Here is a 22,433-nt window from a genome sequence, read left to right as displayed (position 1 = left end):
CGCGACACTACGTCGTGATCTTAATTTCGCATTTATGCACTTTTTAGCTACAAATACTACACGCGAACTTTAGATTATAGTAGAATAGACACATTAATATTATAATTAGATTCTCGCGACTCGTAATGTCATCGTTGCTTTTCCAATTATTCGCGCGATACTTTTGGTCAGCATAATACACTACAAGTATTATGAGATATGCATTTTAATGAATTGTTAAAATCTAACATACAAGAGCCAAATTGATGTTTGTATCAATTGAATGTTCCAATGGAAAGTATAAAACTAATACAAGTTTCTTTACTAATTGAAAAGTGTCGTTCATTCCGGAACCGCCGGTCTGTCGCGTCGTTCGTTCCGTGTCTGCCGTGGTTTGCAAATAAAGTATAAAATGTGATCAAGATAGCGAAACAGTTCCGCGCGTCTTTCGCGTGTAAACTTCACGCATCAAAAGCGACGCATTACTCTTGATTTTTCGGTCAAATGAGTATTGCGAAATACGCATTCGGTCAAATTATCAATGTATGTATATAAATATTGTATATATGCTATAGTGTCAAATCTATATTACGTGATGTTTAAATATAATGGGAAATAAAAAATGCCAATTTCACGCGCACGTAACATACAAATTATTAAGAACATAACATGAAATATAATATTTTTTAGAACATATAAGATATTAAAAAACCGTTCGAGAGCATCAAGAGTTCTTAAAGCAAAAAATATTAATAATTTGAATATACAATAATAAATACCTCGGCAAATTCCGACAATCCTTTCGAGCCATTTTCCATTAATTAACTAATCTAATTTTATTTCGTTTTTCAATAGGAATTAAATAATTCCGTATTGATAAAAGAATTATACGAAACCAAGATTGCGTTACTCCGCGCAACGTAATGTTCCGCAATCGATGAAATGTTGCAATGCAAATACGCGAAACGAAAGTCCCCCTATTAATTTATACTATCCCGCAAGCCTTTATCCCCACCACTTGCATACCGACCAATGGGCACGGTATTTCACTGCGCTCATTTTATCTGAACGCTCATTGGTGATCGCTAGCTTTCCAATAAGGTATATAAACAACCGTTACGGTAGGGAAGCTCATTTCTCTTTGGGTATCTCGATCGTTCGTTATCGTAGACAAAAAATATCGATGTTCAGTAGTCAGCTTATACATACATAGTCTTAGAAAATATAAGGCATGGATATCAAGTCTTACAATTAGTCATGTTACCATCAGAAATATTCGTGCATAATTCATGTCCATATTTTGTAGAGGCGCTAATAGACGAAAATTATGTTACTTTCAGGCTTATTGTGTTCTAAGTTAGATATTAAACGTATCACGACAACGTATCGTTTATTTACGGATAAATGAAATAAAAAACCAGGTTCTTTTTCGTATATACAAATTGATCGCATATAGAAATTGAACGAAATTATATCGGTATTTTTGAATCCTTGCAAGTTATTCGTAGTCATCTTCAGTTAACCACAATAACAGCCAACCACAACAGTAGTGATACGACTCACTTGACACTCGTCAAACTGCCCTCGGGAGTGTACTCTCTGTACGCAATATTCGCTGCAACAGGTGTTCTAGTGACATATGTAGAGATATTCAATCTTAGCCAAACTACTGAACTTGTTGAGACATGGTGATGTTTAAATCACGATAATTTCTGAAAGCTATCTTTAGATGCATTACTATATCTTGATAATTATTCAATTTAATTCTCCTCAGCTTCAATTTTGAATCGATGTACATCAAGTATGAATAAGCATATAAATTCTATCAGTGCAAATGCACAGTGTACTCCACCAAATTCGAAAGACGAGAAAAATAATGTTTTAGCTGCTTATCATTCTCTGATATTTTCAAAAAAAGACAAGGATTGTTTCGATGTCGCAGATATTGAACGCAAGTCTCTTGCTGTGAAGTATATGACAACAAAGTTGTCGTAAGTAAAATATTCATTAAAATATTAATATTAGGTATAGTAAAAAGAAATCCATGATTTTTGCATGAAATTGAATGGAAAAATAATGGATTTCTTTTTACTACACTTAATATATTAATAAAATATTCATACATCTATAGTTTTCTATTATATTAAATTTATTATACATTTTTGTCTTCTTATTATTGTATAGTAATTCAGAAGATATGGCAGCTGTGCTGCTTCGAAAGGGTCTTCAAGATTATCACAGCCTGATAAAGGATAAGAACGGAGTAAACAATTACTGGAAACAGATTAAATCTCAACTATTGGATACAAAAAATGATCCATTGAAGTGGAAGTCAGAATTAGAAGATGTGGACGCTACATTGAATTTTATAAAACCTTTGACTTGTCAGAAGCTCAATACTCTACCTTGTAAAGAAAGATCTTACAGTGATAGGGATATAGAGAAACTAATGAATAACTCAAAAAAGAAAGACATAGAAAGAAGTAGAAAAATCTCACATTCTAATCAGAATTCAAGTCAAAAACTTTCATTGAAGTCTAATAACACACGCAGTGAACAAAATACATCTACGTATTTCACAAACATTCCTAAAAATTTTAATAAACATGTAAGTTCCATCAAACAGAATGTTCCCAGAGTACAAACAAATGGTCAATCTTCTTATCAGAATTTGGACAGATTTGTGCAAAAAGTGCCTCCTAAGTTAAGCAATAATAATATGAATGATAAAAGCTCGTACAGACCAATAAATCCTCATGTGCTACAATTAAAACCAACTGCTCCTCCACAGACTATCAGTGAAAGCGCCAGTACGCAAAAAATCGATTTTGACTCCTTTAGGAGTGCCAGGGATGAATTGTATATCCAAGAGATGAAGAAGAACAAGTCTATGCCAAAGAAGACTTTGGGCGGTCGAGGGGCGGCTAATTCTCAATTCATCTGTCCTTTCAAACGCGATAAGGAAGAGTCGGCGCAAAGTTACAATACGTCACAAGCGAACGAAGAAGTAGAGGATGAAAGGCTGAAGAACATTGATCCAAATATGATCGAATTGATCAAAAATGAGATCATGGATTCAGGTAAAACGATAACGTGGGACGATATCGCAGGACTCGAATACATAAAAAAAATCATCAAGGAGGTAATAGTGTTCCCCATGTTGAGACCAGATATTTTCACGGGTCTCCGTCGTCCGCCCAAAGGGATTTTGCTGTTCGGCCCACCTGGAACAGGAAAGACTCTCATTGGCAAATGCATAGCTTCGCAAAGCAAGTCTACATTTTTTTCAATTTCAGCGAGCTCTCTGACTTCCAAATGGATTGGCGACGGCGAGAAGATGGTACGCGCGTTATTCGCAGTGGCCAAGGTTCATCAGCCATCCGTTATCTTCATTGACGAGATCGATTCATTATTGACACAGCGTTCGGAGACAGAGCACGAGTCCTCCAGAAGGCTGAAGACGGAATTCCTGGTGCAGCTAGACGGCGCGGCAACATCTGAGGAAGATCGTATTTTAATCGTTGGTGCAACCAATCGACCGCAAGAGCTGGATGAGGCGGCAAGAAGACGTCTCGTCAAGAGGTTGTATGTTCCTCTGCCGGAACTTGAAGCGCGCAAGCAGATAATAAATAATTTATTGATGTCGGTGAATTACGATCTTAATGAAGAAGCTATCATGAAAATCGCGGAGAAATCGGCAGGATATTCCGGCGCCGATATGACTAATCTCTGTAAGGAAGCAAGTATGGAACCGATCCGGAGCATTCCCTTCAGTCAACTTGAAGATATAAAAATGGAGGAAGTGAGACACATAACAAATAGTGATTTTGAACAGGCGTTAATTAACGTGCGACCTAGTGTGTCTCAGTCGGATTTAAAGATTTACATCGAATGGGATCGTATTTATGGTTCTGGCACTGCTCAGAATTATAAAACCTGATGTAATATGTGCAAATAACTTAATTATATTTTTTATCTTAATGATATATTATAAATAATAATAAATTATAAATTATAAATTACTGAAAAGAAATTCTCTCGTGTTATTTTTGTAACTTCAAGTTTTTTAATAAATATATTATTTTGTATAAAAATAAATTCTCTTTTTAGTAAGAATTCTAATTCGTTCCTAATTATTACATCATGATTAAAATATTAGTTATTAATTAAATATTTGTCAAAGTAAACGATCTGCCTTATAATTAATCTGCAATTGATTTACAGCAAATTCAATCATTCGTATTCAAAGTTACTATTATAAAATTCTGTATATTATTGTATAATTTTAAAAGCGGTATATTTATTAATATTAAATATGGGGAAAAATTCGTAGCGTTTTTTTTAATGCCATCTAACAGGAAAAACGTCACGAACTTTTTCCCACACCTAATATATTATACAAATTGTTCTTTATATTATATAATTATTTTATAGATTCATTAAAATAAATATAAATGAATATAATCTTTATCATTATATTCATGAATAATAATATTTATATTATTTTGTAATATACATATAATATTATATAAGTAACACAAAATAATATAAAAAATATATATTAAATTAGTAGAATTTCAATTAACAAGTTTTTCAAATATAATTGATAACAGAATAGAATATTTCTGAAAACTTAAGAACTTTATTCTGTAACCAAGCGTATTATCATTAAAAAATTTTTGTTACATGTACAGTAGGTGCATTCCGTTCTACGCATGATGTGAATAATGCATCATTTATCAATAATAAGATTTTATTAAGACTGAAATGAAATTAAAACTAAGTATAAGCATATTCAAGCCTCTAAATTTTCTCAATGCCTAAATAATTCACAGTGAATAGAAGATGCATCATTTATTTTGATGAACAATAAGGATAAGGACCGGTTGTTCCACCTTTTGATAAATTTTACCTATTGGGTAAGTAGCAACAAGATTACTCAATCACGTGCGCGGATTATCAGATTTATTTTACAGATAAAATTTATCAAAAAATGGAACAATCGGCCCTAAATAATACATTATGCGTATCATGCGTGAAACGAAATGCATCCAGTATGATAAATGAAATCGTAACAAATTATCGCATGCAATGTGAATCTTCGTTGGTAATTGGACAAAACGGATAGGCATGCTTATCGAACGATTGTACATGATTGGTTGGATCTGTAAGTAATAACCAATTATGTTCATTTGCTCGGCGAGCGGAGCTAGCCAATTGGATGAGTTCAAAACATCAAAGCAGCTAGGCATACCGAGCTAGGCTTATCGAGCGATTGAATATGATTAGTATTATATATGAAAAATTTTTAAATAATAACCAATTATGGCTGCGTTCCGTTTCACGCATGCTGCATTATTTATTCTTTTTATTCACCGAAACAAGGATAAATGATGCATCATGCGTGAAACGGAACGCAGTCTGTTTATTTACTTAGTGAGCAAGCTAGTCTAAATTGTTTCCCATCTTGATATCTGTATTTCTTGTCATATTGCGGCGCATGCGCGCAATAATCAAGAACAAATAATGGAGAGCAAACTATTGGAGGCTGATCGACTTTTTGTTTGGTTAAATTCGTCACTTGCGATTGTTTGCGACTTGTGAGATTCAATTCATTCAGTCCAACTTAAATAGAGCTAGTCAGCTGGAGCAAGTTAGAGCGTTCACTCCATATTTCCAGCCTCTTTCATTCGAATTATTCAGATTGGATTCTTTCCGAGCGTGGATGATGTAGAGGGTCCGTTCTTACCTGCGTGACGTAAACAAGAAGTAAATAATCGCATACATTTTGCATGAGATGATTTCCAACGATTCGCGTGGAATTAATCTATCATCACTGATATTTTTTTAATAGAAATCGTGAAATTCGCGAGCACTTCGAGAGACAAGTGGGATTTAACCAAGGAAAAATGTTCAATCAAAGCAACGCGTTGAGGACAGGAACATCGAATACATCGAATCCGATGCAAGACTTCGAAGTTGTCTCACCGCCGGACGACTCGGTCTCGAGCTTGGCATTTAGTCCGGCATCCATACAACAAAACTTTCTAGTGGCCGGCTCCTGGGACTGTAATGTTCGTTGCTGGGAAGTAGAACAATCGGGCAAGACTGTACCAAAATCCATGCAGAGTATGGCAGCGCCAGTCTTGGCTGTGTGCTGGAGTGATGTAAGTTTTTCGACAATTAGGTTGATTGAATGTATTTGAGGTAGATAGAATATTTTCAACATTACCTGTAATTATAGATCAGGGATTGTATTCTCAAAAAATGTCATGTATAAAATATGAAATGTATAAAATACTATAGTATATAATATGTTATTGATTGCTTTCTATTTTCATCAAAACTTAAGTCATTTACATTTGTGACTCAATTGAATATATGTTCCTTTTCATTTTGGTGAGATTCAACTGTTTAAAGTCATTTTATTAAGTCTTATTAATTTATATTAAAAAATGGAGATTACAAACCTGTTATTATGATAACTTTGTCATCAAAGTAAGTTTTAATGTCTAAGTGTAAAATACTCACATAACTTTAGACACTTTTGAAAAGGAAACAGCAACTATTATAAATTTTTTTATTATATTTACATATATAAATGTTTTATCTCTCCTCTTTTTATCTCCTCTCCAATATGAAATGAAAATAAAGAAAAATGATTTATGTAAGAAATTTAGCTGAAGAAATAGATCTTATATATGGTGAACATGACTATCCAGATAGCAAGAACATTCTCATAATATATACTAAAGTTGAAAGGTACAATATTGCTGAAATGTTCCATACTACCTGGATGACTAAATGACCATTAAATATTACATACTTATAATAATAAGCTATCTTATAATATATAATAAGTTATCTAATAATTGTTAGGATGGAACCAAAGTATTTATGGCAGGCTGTGACAAGACAGCAAAGTGCTGGGATTTGGCTACAAATCAGAGCGTACAAGTGGCAGCTCATGATGCACCTATTAGAACATGTCACTGGATAAAGGCATCTTCATATTCCTGTCTAATGACTGGTTCCTGGGATAAGACACTAAAGGTAATATTCAATTTTCATTTTTATTTTTGTTATATTTTATCAATTTTTTTTTGTTTATTATTGGTCAATTTTCTTATTCGATCATTTGTCTTAATTGCATTATACTAGATTGGTACATATTAAAAGCTGTTATACATGAAATTAACAAAATGTATTGATTATAAAAATAAAGCTGCCTTTAATATGCACTAATTTAGTATAGTGTGAGTGATGGAATTCATAATTAAATATTAGTCACTATTATTAAAATATTTTTTTATATTGTATTACTTAACTCTTCTATCACAATGTAAAATTTCCAGTTTTGGGATCTACGCAGTCCTAAACCTGGATTGATCATTAATCTTCCTGAAAGATGCTATTGTTCGGATGTTGTAAGTACACAAACTATATAATAAACATTACGCAGCATTATTGATATTAATAATATCACAGGACTATCCTATGGCGGTTGTGGGAACAGCTGGACGTGGTTTAATAGTTTATCATCTGGAGACTACTCCACGTGAATTTAAACCCGTCGAGTTGAGTCTAAAATATCAGTACCGTTGTGTGGCGATCTTTAGGGACAAGAAAAAAGTACCGACCGGTTTTGCAATAGGAAGCACAGAAGGACGCGTTGCGATTCATCATCTTAATCTCAGTACAAAGGAGAACTTTACGTTTAAGTGTCATAGGACCAATGGCACACCTAATGGATATCAAGATATCTATGCGGTTTGTTTAGTTTTAGAATTTTGGTGATTTTATTTAGACTTTTCATTAAAATGAAATTAAATTAAGATCATGTTAAGCCTGTCAGATTAAGCTTGAAATTTAATCAATTAGAACAAAGAAAATATATAGATCTATTGTTTTTAGCTGAACTTATTGTGCAGTTTATCTCTCCTTTTTTTCTCTATGTTTTTTAGAAAAAAAAAAAGAAAAGATGAGTGTACAAGAAAGTTCAAAAGAACAGGTCTAATATCAAGTTAATGAACTCTGCTTTCTTTCATCAAATTTCAATCTATTCTTAATTCTAATTTGTAGTCTGATACAAACTTCACGTTTTTTATCTCTTTATTGTTAGACAAATGCATAATAATATCGATTCGTGGACAGGTAAACGATATAGCATTCCACCCGGTACATGGCACCGTAGCGACTGTAGGCGGCGATGGTACTTTTGGATTTTGGGACAAAGATGCACGTACTAAGCTGAAATCCTCCGAAACGATGGAGCAACCCATTACACGTTGCTGTTTCAATCACAATGGACAGATATTCGCCTACGCTGTTTCTTACGATTGGTCAAAGGTATCGCTGTCGTTTGAAGTACGATAATCGTTGAAAGGTCTGTGTGCAACATTAATTTACAAATGTTTCAGGGCCATGAGTACTATAATCCAGCGAAGAAAAATCAGATCTTCCTGAGACCGTGTTACGATGAACTGAAACCGAAGGCTACGCCTTAAGCTGATGACATTCGAACGAATGTGTGTGAATTTAGATATAATTACAAGAGTTCATGTATTTTCATTCAAAAACTATACTATTGATACTTTCTTTTTACAACTGTTAATATACATGTAATATAAAATACAGTTAAAATAGTAGTTATTGGCTTTTTTTGTATATTATGACATAAAGAATTGGTACTGCGAAGCATGTTTTGACATAATATCATAATATTATTTGTTTCTATTTATCTTTGCATAAGAACGCGACGATGAATTCTAAGATATTGGACTACGGTAAATTGATGCCATAACTCGCAAAGTGAGCTAATATTTAAATAATTCTTCCAATAAAATACATTTTTTTAACAAAATTGCATGTACACGCTTTTTTTTACAATATAATTTCCTTTCTCTAGTTGAATAACGCATTATAGTTGAATAATAATAACTATGATAATTTTAACAATTCCGAATATTGTTGAAGAAATATAAGAAGCTGATATAATTATATCAATTAATTAGGTGATGTAATTATATTATTATTATTTAACATTTCTATTTAGCTATAATATGATCTATTCCTAACAAAGTCAAATTTAAATTACTTATTAAAAAAAATCAGAAACTCGTGCATTTTCACACACATATGCATTAAATTGCTACAACAAATAAACCTGTATTAAATGATACATGAATTAAGCATTTATACACATTTTTTGTCATCATAAATAAATTAATTACAATAAAAAAACATTTATTTACGTACTTAACAGATTTATTTTCTAAAATAAAGTACATATGTACAAATGCATAAATTCGAAATGGCCGCGTTTCGCGTCAAAATGGATACGAATTTGCGGTACCAGAGTTAGAAATCTAATAATTTTAACACAAATCGATCAAAAGCTATACAGAGAATCGATATCTTGAGATGAAAATTACAAAAATGAATTTACTAGAATACTGATAATTTAATTGGCCAATATCTAGTAAATTTGTTCACTTTTGAAATTTTCACCTTGATTGAAGATAAGAATCGATCCTCAGACACAATTGCATAGAAATATAAACAATATGGCCGACGTATGAGATATATCGGCACGCGAAAGCGACAGTTTAATAAATCAATATTTAAGCTATGCATATTCTAATGCCGTATAGACCTATCATTTAAATGCGCCGATCGACTAATTTCTCCGTGAGAGATATATTCTCCGCGTTATGATGTCGTCGGAGAAGGTAGGTTATGTAGCATTGACAGCTACTTTATGAAATTATTTAATAAAAATGTTAATGATACAAAAAAATTAACAATATAAAAAAAGAAAAATATATTCTATTTTGACCATCAAATTTATATCCCTGTTAGTTAGTCTCATTTGATCTTCTGTTACACAAATTTTATGCTGATTTTCTACTATTTATATTATGGGATTTATTTTTTATTTCTGCAGTAAATTTTTTTTTCATTTTAACCAAGTATCAAGCACATACTCTTATTTCGAATTAAATTTCAAAAGTTCAACTAATTCAACTATAAAAAAACAAATCTATAGAGAAATGTTTATTTATTGTGTACCTTTAATAAAACAGGTCCTTTATCGACTAGACCAACCCCATGGCAGTGGTAATGTTTATATTTCTTGGCGCCCTGGTAATAGCACACATTTGGCCACAACAGGTTGCGATTCCACCGTTGCTGTTTTTGATAGACAAGGAGATATTCAGGAACGAATACAAATTTCCGGATTATGCACTGGCTTTGGCTGGGACTCAGATGGAGATTTACTAGCAATAATATCACAGAATTCATCAACTATAATTCTATGGGACGCCACTACTGGAAAAAAGGCCCAGATAGACGCGGGTGTGAGGGACGGGCTTACTTGTATGATGTGGGCAAAGAAGAGTTGTCTATTGGCTATAGGGACACAGAAAGGAAATCTAGTGCTTTACGATCACATAAATGCCAAGTATGATATCAATCATAAGACAAGCAAATTACAAATAATGTTTCCTAGCAAGAGATATTGTAATATCAGTGATCATTTCGTCTTTACTTAACATTAGCAACAAGAATGTAATGATTCATTATAAACAGTATATAATAGAGTCTGAAGTTGATGTCATTGTGTTTAGATATTATATATTATATATATATATAAAGCAGCTTTTAATTCATATTAATCTAATATAGTATGAATGACACTAATTTAACTCTAATTTATACTGTCTCACTTTATAATCTTAAGTTACAGAGTGAGACAATTAAAGTGAAAAAAATATACAGAGTGTTTGAAAAACGCTAGATGTAATGTCTAGTGACAACAATTGCCGCTTGTAAATAACGTGTCTAGCAACGACAAACGCGAACTTCACCGCGCTGAGTGATTCTATCTTGTCGCGCGCTTGTATTTGGCAATAGGCTGAACAAATTTAATTATTTTCATAAGTTAATTCGTTAACCATCGTGGATATTGTAAAATGGTAGAGGACTTTTCTTCTCAGTTTAATCCATTCTGCCCCTATGCGAAAGATTTATCATTACTTTTCAAACACATTATATATACACAGGAACAGTATACATACTTTTCTCTCTTAAAATTTTTAACAAAATCATTCATGGCCAGACTTTGTTATAGGATCTCTAATTTATTTATTTATTGTATTACTATGTTATTTGTATCTTTGTTAGAAAGCATTCACAATGTGTAAAATATTTTAAAATTGTTTTATTTAAATGTTTTGTGTTACATAGGCGGATACCTATTTTGGGAAAACATAGAAAGCGTATTTTATGTGGCGCATGGTCGATGGATGGTCTTCTTGCCTTGGCAAGTGAGGACAAGGTTTTGACTATCAGTACGAGTGAAGGAGACACTCGTCGAGAGATAACTCTTCAAGGCGATCCGTCTCATATACAATTTAGCGAGATGAAAATGGATCATAGGATAGGCGGTGAAAACACGGTATATTTTATAACACTCGCTATGAAAAATATCTAAAATATTTATATACTGTTACTTTTATATATTCAAAAATATATTTAGGTATCCCTTATTGTTAGTAAAACGACATTGTTCTTGTACAATATTTTGGATCCAGAAAACCCTATCGAATTGGCATTTCAGAAACGTTATGGATTAATTGTAACTTACAAGTGGTAATTATTTGCTAGTATTAACAAATAATTTTAATAAGCTCTTTATTATATCAATTATGATGTACATGCATATTCACTTTATAGGTATGGCGACGGTTACATATTAGTAGGATTCGAGGCTGGTTTCTTTATAGCGATATCTACACATATAAAGGAAGTTGGTCAAGAATTGTTTCAAATCAAGAATCATAGAGATTCTCTGTCAGATATTGCGCTGAGTCAAGCAATTGGTAAAGTGGCTACTTGCGGCGACAATACGCTGAAAGTACATAATTTGCAGAATCTGGAGGAAACCGAGACGTTGATCACGGTGATCAATGAGAATGGAATTAGCAATATCGAATGGTCGACGGATGGAACGATGCTGGCAGTTGTAACTTACGTCGGCAATATTTTAATTTATTTGATAGAGATTCCAAAATTAACCAGCGTCTGCGGCAATAGAATAGCATTACTAACGAGTCTAATGGAAGTAGCTATACATCTTTATACTTTAGACAAGGTATCTTTGTTAATGCATAATAATAGAGTAGACATTTTTTATCAGGACAAATTATATTTTCAGGACAAACCGAGTCCGCAAATAATCAATACTATAATAGAACCGGCAATATTAGCAGTGGGACCAATACATTTAGCAGTAGGATTAAATAATAGAGCGCTCTTCTGGGATTTGTCTATAAGCCATTACGATCAAATACATTTCGAAAGGGACTATTTGGCTACGATAGATAGTATACACTTGAACGAGACATATGTATCGGCGCTATTCGATGGAAAACTGCAATTGCATTCGGTAATTAGAAATTTTTAATTAATAATATTGGGTTGTCCAGAAGTGCCGCAAAAAATTTAAATTTAATAAATGTATACTAAAATTTAAATCTTCTCTCTGCGTTTCAATTTTCCTTCAAAATCGGCACGAACTTTCCGGACAACTCAATAAAAATTTCAAAAACAAGACAGGTTTGTTAATTCTGCTTTATGCACAGATTAAATCCGATCAGGCTCTAATAAATAGCGGAAAGGATACAAAGATGTTTCCAGATTCAAATTCTTCCCATAGTAGAATAACGTGTCATGCACTTTGCTCTGATTTTCTGGTTTATGGTAATGATGTAAGTTAGAATCATGAGATAATTTTGAATAATGTTATAAGTTAGAAGACTATACGTCTATGTTGACTATACATTTTAAATTTTATGATTATACGTTTAAATTTTTAGATGGGTCACATTATATATTTTTGCTTGGAAACGTTTCATCAATGTACTGAATTTATACATAACAATGGAATAAAGGAGCTATATCTGGATGCGAATGGAGTACAATTGTGTTTCATTGACAATAAGTTGGATGTTTATGTATTTGATCCGATAAACGAAACGGCCATTGCTGTGCCTGATTGTCCTGATAACATTGATGATATTCTCTGGGATCAGAACATATTTGAACGTACTATATTTGCAGTGTATAACAAAAGCATTATTGTAACATATATTTTCGTAAAATACTTTATTGAAGGCAAGTAGACCTGAATGAGCGTTATGCATATTATTATGAAGTCTTACATACTTGATTATGAACAGGTACCAAAATAATAAAAATAAATACGACCAAGTTGCCATCGGATTCAGTGCCTTTACTAATGTATTCTGGCGAAGTAACGCTGAGTACAATGGGTAGTAAATTAATACAATTAACATTAGCATCTCACGAAGAAGTAGGGAATATCGTAGAATCAAAAAAAATTAATGAGATTTTTGAGAATCAAATTTTATGCAGACGGTAAGCTTTACATAATCCAATTTGAAAGTAGGGAAATGTGTATAAAATATTTAAAAGAAATTATTTTCGAATTATTTTTTAGATTTCAGCAAGCATGGAGTAGTTGCGAAAAATTGAACGACAAAGATACATGGCTAAAACTGGGACAAAGCGCTATTGCAAATTTAAATGTCGAATTTGGTAAGTGTAATGTTATATTATTGTTATATAATTATGATGTTGTATAATTAATGTTATACAATCATTAATTTTATATATTACAATATGTTATATTATTTAAATATATTAATTGAATTGATCGTATGTCATAGCTATTCGCGTATTTCGGCAAATGGAAGATGCAGCAATGGTGTGGACATTACAAGCTATGGAAAATATAGATGAATTGGCTTTGTTATGCGGTCACGCGTGTATATTATTAGGAAATTATAATGAAGCCGAAAAGTACTTTCTGCAATCTTCCGAGCCTGTACAGGCTTTGTATCTGAGAAGAGATTTAATGCAGTGGGAACAAGCATTAAGTTTGGCGCAAAAATTAAAACCCGACGAAATCCCTTTTATCGCCAGAGAGTACGCCCAACAATTGGAGTTTACGTAAGATTTTTTTAATTAGTATCATTAAGTACTTCATTAAAAATAAAGTTAGATTATATGTGATGATAATATATAATGATTACAACTTATTATTAGCCAATTATTTATCTTTAACAAAATATTTCATAAAAATATGTATAACAAATTTATTATATTACAAATATATATTACAAATATATAAGAATTACTAAATATATCTCTTTGTGCAGAGGAAACTATCCAAAAGCTTTAACAAATTACGAACGAGGTCTAGTCGACTATAATACGTCCACTTTGGCTGCGCAAAATCCTCATCATCGAACTCAATGTTTAGCGGGAATAGCGAGAATGTCTATAAGATGTGGTGATAGCAGAAAAGGCGTTGGAATAGCTATGGATAACGAAAGCTCAAGGCTACTACGAAAAGAATGTGCGGAGATTTTAGAATCAATGAAGCAATTCAGCGAAGCTGCGCAGTTATACGAAAAGTCAGAATACTTTGACAAAGCTGCCTCTGCATATATAAAATTAAAAAATTGGCACAAAGTGGGACAGCTCCTACCGCAAATATCATCGGCAAAAATTAATATACAATACGCTAAAGCCAAAGAATCTGAGGGTAAATATGAAGAAGCTGCCAAAGCATATGAAACCGCCAAGGATTACGATAATATAATCAGAATTAATTTGGAACATTTAAATAATCCTGGTAAATATATCTCGTTTTGCTCATAAGATATATTAGTAATATTCCAATGACATGCTTAATTATTTTATATATTATTTTATTTTACAGCTCGTAGTGTTGAAGTTGTTCAACAAACTAAAAGCATAGAAGGTGCAAAAATGATTGCAAAGTATTTCCAAAAGATGAATGATTATAATTCAGCTATCAAATTCCTAATTCTATCAAACTGTCACGATGAAGCCTTTCAATTGGCCAATCAGCACGGCAAAATGGAATTGTATGGAGAAATCTTGGTAAACACGATCGATGACACTAATGTCCGGAAAGAAGATTTTAGAAGCCTCGCAATGCATTTCGAGTCTCAGAAAAATAATCTTTTAGCTGGAAAATACTATTTCCACGCTAAAGAATATCAGAAGGTAAATTTGCAATATCAAGTTTTATTTATATATTGGGTTGTCCGGAAAGTTTGTTTCCATTCCCAATACATTGATTTTATTTATACAGTATCAACGTTTTGACGGATTTCTTTTTTTAGGCTTTGCGACATTTATTAAAAGCTGCTCAATTAGTTCCAGATGACGATAGAGCAATTACTTACGCCATAGATGCTATCGCATCTTCTAAAGATGATAAATTAGCTAATCAATTGATAGATTTTTTATTAGGTGGCGATGGAGTACCAAAGGTTATTATATTTATGTAGATGTTGCTTACAAACACAAGAAGTGTCAAATGATCATTATTGATCATTTCTATTTTTTTAGATAAATATTATATTTTTGTACAAAGATAGAATTCTGAATTTTTTTAACTTTTTAATAATTACATCTTTTATATTGATGAAATCTTCAGTTTTTCAGTATTTTCTTTATTTTTATAGTAATTTATTCGCTTAATTTTTTTAGCGAGTAAAAAATATTATTTCTAGTGTTATACAAATTCTAATATGTTTATATTTTCTATTTAGGATCCGAAATATTTATTTCGATTGTATATGGCTAGGAAACAATATAAAGAAGCGGCTAAAACGGCGATTATAATTGCAAATGAGGAGCAAATTAATGGTATGTATTTATGCCCATACCGAAAATGTAGCGCTGTAATTATGGATTTTTTATTGCAGGAAATTATAGAAACGCTCATGACGTTTTGTTCGGTATGTACCAAGAATTGAAGAGAAATAAAATTACGATACCCTTGGAAATGCAAACCAATTTAAGACTCCTTCATTCCTATATTCTGGTGAGATTGCACGTGAAGAGAAGCGATCATTTACGAGGCGCCCGAATGCTTATAAGGGTTGCCAATAATATATCAAAATTTCCTTCACGTTAGTATAACAAGAATCGCTGTCCGCGGTTATTAATTAATACGAATGAAAATATTCGGAAAATCAATTTATGATACAATAAATACGTTATATATTTCAGATATTGTACCGATATTAACTTCAACCGTAATAGAATGTCATCGGGCGGGATTAAAAAACGCGGCTTTCAATTTTGCCGCGATGCTGATGCGCCCTGAATATCGGGGACAAGTCGACGCGAAGTATAGCAAGAAGATCGAGGCAATCGTTAGAAAACCGCCGAGAACGAAGGATATCGAGAATGAGGATGAACCTCTTACTCCGTGTCCATACTGTAAAAGTAGACTTCCCGAGACTGAAGTAACCTGTGATAAGTGTAAAAACACCATACCTTTTTGCATCGCAACGGTAAGGCTCTTTAATTGTCACTTATTAACGAAAATAAAAAAACACCAGTGAAGTTTCTATCGTCATTGGTTGCAGGGACGACACATCGTGGAAGATGATTTTACAGTATGCCCCCAGTGTGATTTCCCAGCCATCAGAAGTGAATTTCTAAGGTAAATATTCTAATCAAAAAAAAACTTTTCTCAGAATTTTTATGAGTTGAAACATTTTTTAGAGAAGTACTATATCTTTTCGAGAAAATCTTTTTTTAGAATTTATATATGTGAATTCTAAAATATTCTAGAATTTCTTCATTTTATAATTTCTGAAAAAAATACTCTTTAAATTTTTTCAAAAATCCCTTCAAATTTTATCAAAAATTATAAAAATTGGAGAAATTTTAAAAATCTCGGAACATTTTAGAAATTACGTTTATGAAGAATTTTAAACACTTTTAAAAAGTATTTAGAAAAAAATATTTTAAAAAGTTATAAAATTATTCTGAAAAATTCTGAAATTTATTATAAAAATGTTGAAAAAAAATTTCACCAAGATATCACAAAAGAATGTAAATACTATTTAAGATTATCTATTACAATATAATTTGTTATATCTAGAATTGTGGAATCCGAGGAGACTTGTCCAATGTGCTCAGAGAGAGTTAATTCCGAAGCCGTATCGTCCGTCACTGATATCCGTCCATACCTCGATTACCAAGAAGAGAAAGTGATTATAAAGGCTTAAACATGTAAGATTATAAAAGTTCAAACATGTATAAACTTTTTATATATTTAAGAATACATAAATGTACGAGAGGCAGCTATAGCTCACAAACTAGGAGTACAATAGAAAGACAGAGTTTATATAGACATTTGCATATGTTGCGTGAATCAGAGCTGCCTTGTTATTATCGCGTTATCTCGGGCAAACGCAACGTAATTAGAAGATAGCGGTGCCTTTATCTATAAACAATAACGGTAGTAAATAAACTATTTCTATCGACTTAGCGATTGACAAAGCGTCAGTATTCTCGATACAACAGTGCCGTCCACTATAAGTACAATTTATCTGAATATAAATAGATTATATATATTACATGTATAAAACAACTTATTGTCATTTGCTACGCAACTGCGTTTTAATGTAGATGATTGCCATAAATAAAATGACTGATTCTAATATATGATATATTGAACAAATCTGTATAAACAAAATATTAGATTTGTTCTTCACAGTTTTTTATTTGAAACAAGATAGATACAAATGGATGCTGCAAGAAAAAAATGAAAGACGAAAAGAACTTGTAAAGAACTATCCAGTTTTATTTGTTTATATTTTTATAACCGAAAATTATATTTATAGTTGAATTAAATTTGATGTACACTCTCTGCTACTTAAAATAAAATAGGTATTTGTTTGAAATTTGGCAAAAGGAAAAGTCCTGCAGTGCAGCGATAAAAAAACTTCTCATTTTGAGAAAAATTAAAGGAAGAGATTGTTTAAATGTGTAATTTCTACTAATGTGCGTGCGTGCGTGCGTGCGTGCGTGTGTGTAGGTTAACTTTAATCTCAATTTAGCTTTTTATTTTTTTTTCTAGTTCTAAGAATTAGAAGAATAAAATTGATAAGACTGAAAATAAGTCTACAGGCTTAAGACATTTGTAATGTCTATTTAACATTTTTTTAAACTATAAAAATCATTCAAAATGCTGTTTTTAAACGTGCGCACGCTGAACTTTAGATGATTTTATAACAAATGTATATTTAACATTTCCATTTAATATTTTTATATACCATAGAAACATTAGAAACATTTTAGCTAAATGTTTGTTAAACGTAAATAGTCTGCTTAGATAGATTCGGTAGATATTAATTGCTTTCCATTTACACACAAGTGAAACTGAGTCTGAAATGAACTGAAAATTTCATACTTAATGACGTTATTATTTGCTTAGTTTGATAAAAAGTTATCATACATGACAACACAGGTTCGAACCTGACTTTTAAAGTAAGTTTACGAGACTCACTAAAGCATACGGTTTCGATCTTGTGCAGATTATAGGCAAAAACTCAATTAAATCTCACTTGTCAGAATATAAAAGGAACGCGCATTCAACTGAGTTATGACATCACAAGTGAGAATTATCTAAGAATCGGTGTAAATGGAAAGCAATTATTGATAAGAATGAATAACATCTTGAATAAAATTGCATCAATCCAAGCAGAACACAAATTATAATATCAAACTGATGCCAAAATGATTACCAAAAGTAACTTTCAATCATTTATAATTTATTTAATGTCATTTTGAATGTTTTCGTGATTTATTTTGCTAGAGAACGATTGTGATTACTGCCCACAAAGCATGAATATTTTACAAATATTTCTAAAATATTTTATTACAAGATTAGAAATATTTCAAAAATTTTTCATGAAAAATGTTTAAAATACAAATATATCTAGGAAATTAAAGTTTTGAAATATTCTTGTTCTTATAATATTTGTATAATATTTCTAAAATATTTTTGTAAGATATTTTAGAGCAATATTTTAAAATATTTTACAAATATTTACAAAATATTTCTGTAATATTTCTTCTCATTAAAATATTCCAAAAAATAATTTACATAAAATATTTTATGCTGTGTATGGAAATACGATCTGCAATAAGAATTTTAAGATGGATAAAGTTGCCAGTTCGCGAGTTGTTTTGCATTACGTAAAGTAAAAAAAAGAGAGTAAAAGTAAAACGAGGATGTTATTATAATCATAATAGTATTCGTTCGGTCCCGTGACCGTCATAATTGCAGTGGGGCTAACCTAATCGCGACAGCGCAGATGCATGGGGGATATATCTAGAGCACGTGACTTTGCGTAGCATGACTTTAAAGAATCGACGCGCATAATTATTTCGTTTTTCTTCTCGTAAATTACTGGATGTAGGTATCTGACAATATATGACCGAGAACCCTGAAACAAAGTCTACGTGTGATAACAAGACGAGAAAACGATTCTCGTAAACGTATAATTTTATTGATATGAAATTTTATATAGAACAATAGAAAAACGATAATTTCTCAATCGAGATTCGTAATCTTTTTTTTTCCTGTCGCGACATAACTGTTTCTCGCTCGACAAGGAGAGAGGAAGTGAGAAACGGTACACTCGCATTCTAGGCTTCGTGGAAAGGCAAATGGGTACAACTATACAGAAGTATAGATTATATATACTTCGATGTTGATATGATTATACAATTATACGATAACCAACCCAGTCAATATCAACTAAAGATAATATCAATGTTATAATTCCCCTGGCGAAAATAAAAATCGAAATATAAGTTAAATATCAAATATAACTAAAGAAACAGAATATAAAAGAAGCATAAACGAAATTTGAACGTTCTTTTATCTTTCATTGTCTCAATTTTCGCCTCTTAGGCTCATTCTCACAATTCACGGTTAATTCTTAATTGAGATTTAACTTTCTCATCTCTTTCCAATTATAGAATTGGAAAGAGATAATGAGTTGAACTTTGATTAAGAGTTAACCGTGAATTATGGAATTGGGCCTTAAAAATTTAATTTACTTTTTTGTTACATTTGACGCACCGATTTTTATTTTCGCCAGAGTACGACATTCAACAATATAACTATTATGTAACATCATATTTGTATTACATATATTTATACCAATATAGATTATTATTTCTACTAATATAGATTTAATCAATATAGATTTAACTTTAATCTCAGCTTACTTTATTTTTCATTTTTTAAATAATATATTCATGGTCCCATCAATGTAAATTAATTTTAATTCAATTTAGTCTTTATATTTTTCTAGGTGCAAGCATTTAAAAAAAATGAAGAATAAATTGAATCGAGATTGAAGTTAATCTACATTAATAAAAACGGAATTATTATATCGTTGAATGCGAAATTATAACATAGATGTTTCAATTTATCTGGACTGGAAACATTTTGAAGTTCCTTTAAACTTTAAATGGAAAAAAATTTTAGTGAAATGTCGAAATGAATGCCCGAAAAGCTGAATTATGGAGCTGCGAAGATTCATGTTATGACGTCCTTCGTGTACATTGATGTCAGTTACGTCAACGATGAGAATGCAAAGTTTCAGTTTTTTGTTACATTTTTGTTACATTATACCACATATTACTAGTATCATGACACACATATATTAATGTGCTTAGCATTAATAATTGTTAATAACAAATTCTCTAAGCAGGAATCGCAAAATTTACGGTCGTGAGCTACATGGTTTATTAGAATTGAAAAAAAAGTTAAAAAACAAGAATAGATGAAGGTAGAAAGAGATGAAGAGAAGGAATTAGAACTGATTAACGAATTAGTGAAATATAATTAATGAATCAAAGAATTAATCGGCAAACTAATTTATATTTCATAAATTAATTTATAAGTTTCATTTATGGTCTAATTAGAAAACTAATTTTTATACAAATTGACAAGTCATACGGACTGCGACATACAAAAGTAGATTCATTGGCATTGCCTTTGAAATGTTTAAAAATATTTATACTTGAAACGAGATAAATTTTATATTCTAACGTTAAAAAAGAAAATTTCAAGTATAAGAACCCAACTAGAACAAGTACAAAAAAATAACGTTAAAATGAATCATAAATCGTAAAATGATTGAAAAGTGACTTTTAGTATTTTGGAGTACATTGTCATGTTTTTTTGCTGTCATGATGACTTGTGTTCTGTTTAAGAAGAGCAATGTGAACAAATCTTTTCAGCCTTTCTTGTCATTCCTCGCGATCGTCCTTGGAACTTGGAACCGTATCAGAGCTCGGCTCTCTCTACAAAGAATTTTGTCAAAATTCTACTATAGAAAGATATAATTTCTTCTTATAAACAGGGTTAATCTCCATTTAAATCGAACATCTTGAATATTTTGCTTATTTTTGATGATACAAAAAAATGTTTCAAGCGAAATTGGAACGGTTTCGAGGGGAACGTATTTTGTTCATGTTGAACATATTTTATTCATTGTTTTTTTTCTAAGTGGAGGCGTCGAAAAGATATGAAGGTCACCTTCACTTTTTTAAGTGGAATTGTATGACTTTTTTTTACACAATATAATTCCTCTAATTATTCTGCATATAAAAGTATTAATGTAGTAATATCAAAAAACTAATAGTTTACGAGATATTTTACACTTTGTGTTTTTAAAATATCTCGTCAACTATTGATTTTTTGATATTATCTTAATACTTTTATATGCAGAATAATTAGAGGAATCATATTGTGTACAAAAAAATCATATAATTTCATTTAAAAAAGAGCTAACCTTCATATTTTTTTGATACCTTCATCTAAAAAAAACCAAAATATGTACTTCTTGAAACTCTTCCACTTTCATTTGAAACATTTTTTTGTATTATCAAAAAGAGATATTTCAGATAGTCGATTTAAGTAAACCATCAATATACTATTTCACTTTAACTTACTTTATTATCTTAATTAAAATTGTAGAGTGAAACACAGTACTAGTTAGAATAATGAGATAATATATATACAGGGAAAAATTATATATACTCTAAAGTCTTTGGAGTAAAATCTCATACTATAAAGTGAAAATTGAGCCGATCTTGGAAAGAGCTCAATTTTTAATTTTAAGTGTGAGTAGATTTCACTTTTGAGAAATTTAATTCATTTAGAAAGCATCTTTTTTTCTCTTGTGAGATTTTGACAAAATCTCCACTACAAGGTCTGTTCTTTTTAGCTAAAGTTCTTGCACGGTTTATCTTTCTTCCTTTTCTCTCTACGTTGGAGTGGAAAGATGAACCGTGCTAGAAGTTGAGCTAAAAGAGAAACAAATCTATAATCTCCATTGCGTACGGCCCTGCTGCAATGCACCACCACGGTACAGCCACGTAGAAGACGAGCAAAGGCGATTCTCGTCTCGTCTCTCTGCGCCACTCGTACCGCATACGCCACATGCCTGATGCCACATGGGCAGAGGAAAAGGAGAGAAACGGGAAGGCGAGAGGGGTAAGGAAACTAC

General features: G+C 31.5%; 3 protein-coding genes across 3 annotated transcripts; all 3 read left to right on the top strand.

Annotated features, from left to right (window-relative positions):
* The first annotated feature begins 1,782 nt into the window (after positions 1-1,782).
* On the top strand, positions 1,783-3,919 carry LOC105618708 (fidgetin-like protein 1). The gene is made up of 2 exons (XM_012200240.1): positions 1,783-1,970; positions 2,164-3,919. Exons 1-2 carry the CDS (start codon positions 1,783-1,785, stop codon positions 3,917-3,919), a joined length of 1,944 nt encoding a protein of 647 aa, XP_012055630.1.
* A 1,969-nt stretch (positions 3,920-5,888) lies between these two features.
* LOC105626856 (mRNA export factor) lies at positions 5,889-8,837 on the top strand. Its single transcript, XM_012208151.1, has 6 exons — positions 5,889-6,146; positions 6,859-7,032; positions 7,335-7,406; positions 7,468-7,749; positions 8,134-8,328; positions 8,400-8,837. The coding sequence occupies exons 1-6, from the start codon at positions 5,889-5,891 to the stop codon at positions 8,484-8,486; spliced, it is 1,068 nt and encodes a 355-aa protein (XP_012063541.1). The 3' UTR covers positions 8,487-8,837.
* Positions 8,838-9,692: 855 nt separating this feature from the next.
* On the top strand, positions 9,693-17,561 carry LOC105626846 (WD repeat-containing protein 19). Its single transcript, XM_012208141.1, has 19 exons — positions 9,693-9,710; positions 10,065-10,444; positions 11,230-11,440; positions 11,522-11,634; positions 11,719-12,136; positions 12,200-12,430; positions 12,627-12,752; positions 12,861-13,158; positions 13,224-13,422; positions 13,505-13,602; positions 13,734-14,016; positions 14,226-14,704; positions 14,792-15,102; positions 15,222-15,371; positions 15,654-15,750; positions 15,810-16,016; positions 16,117-16,403; positions 16,479-16,555; positions 17,000-17,561. The coding sequence occupies exons 1-19, from the start codon at positions 9,693-9,695 to the stop codon at positions 17,124-17,126; spliced, it is 4,110 nt and encodes a 1,369-aa protein (XP_012063531.1). The 3' UTR covers positions 17,127-17,561.
* Positions 17,562-22,433: the final 4,872 nt, after the last annotated feature.

The sequence above is a fragment of the Atta cephalotes genome, assembly GCF_000143395.1.
Source record: "Atta cephalotes unplaced genomic scaffold scaffold00001, whole genome shotgun sequence".
Taxonomy (NCBI): domain Eukaryota; kingdom Metazoa; phylum Arthropoda; class Insecta; order Hymenoptera; family Formicidae; genus Atta; species Atta cephalotes.
This window is presented reverse-complemented; position numbering and strand designations above follow the sequence as displayed.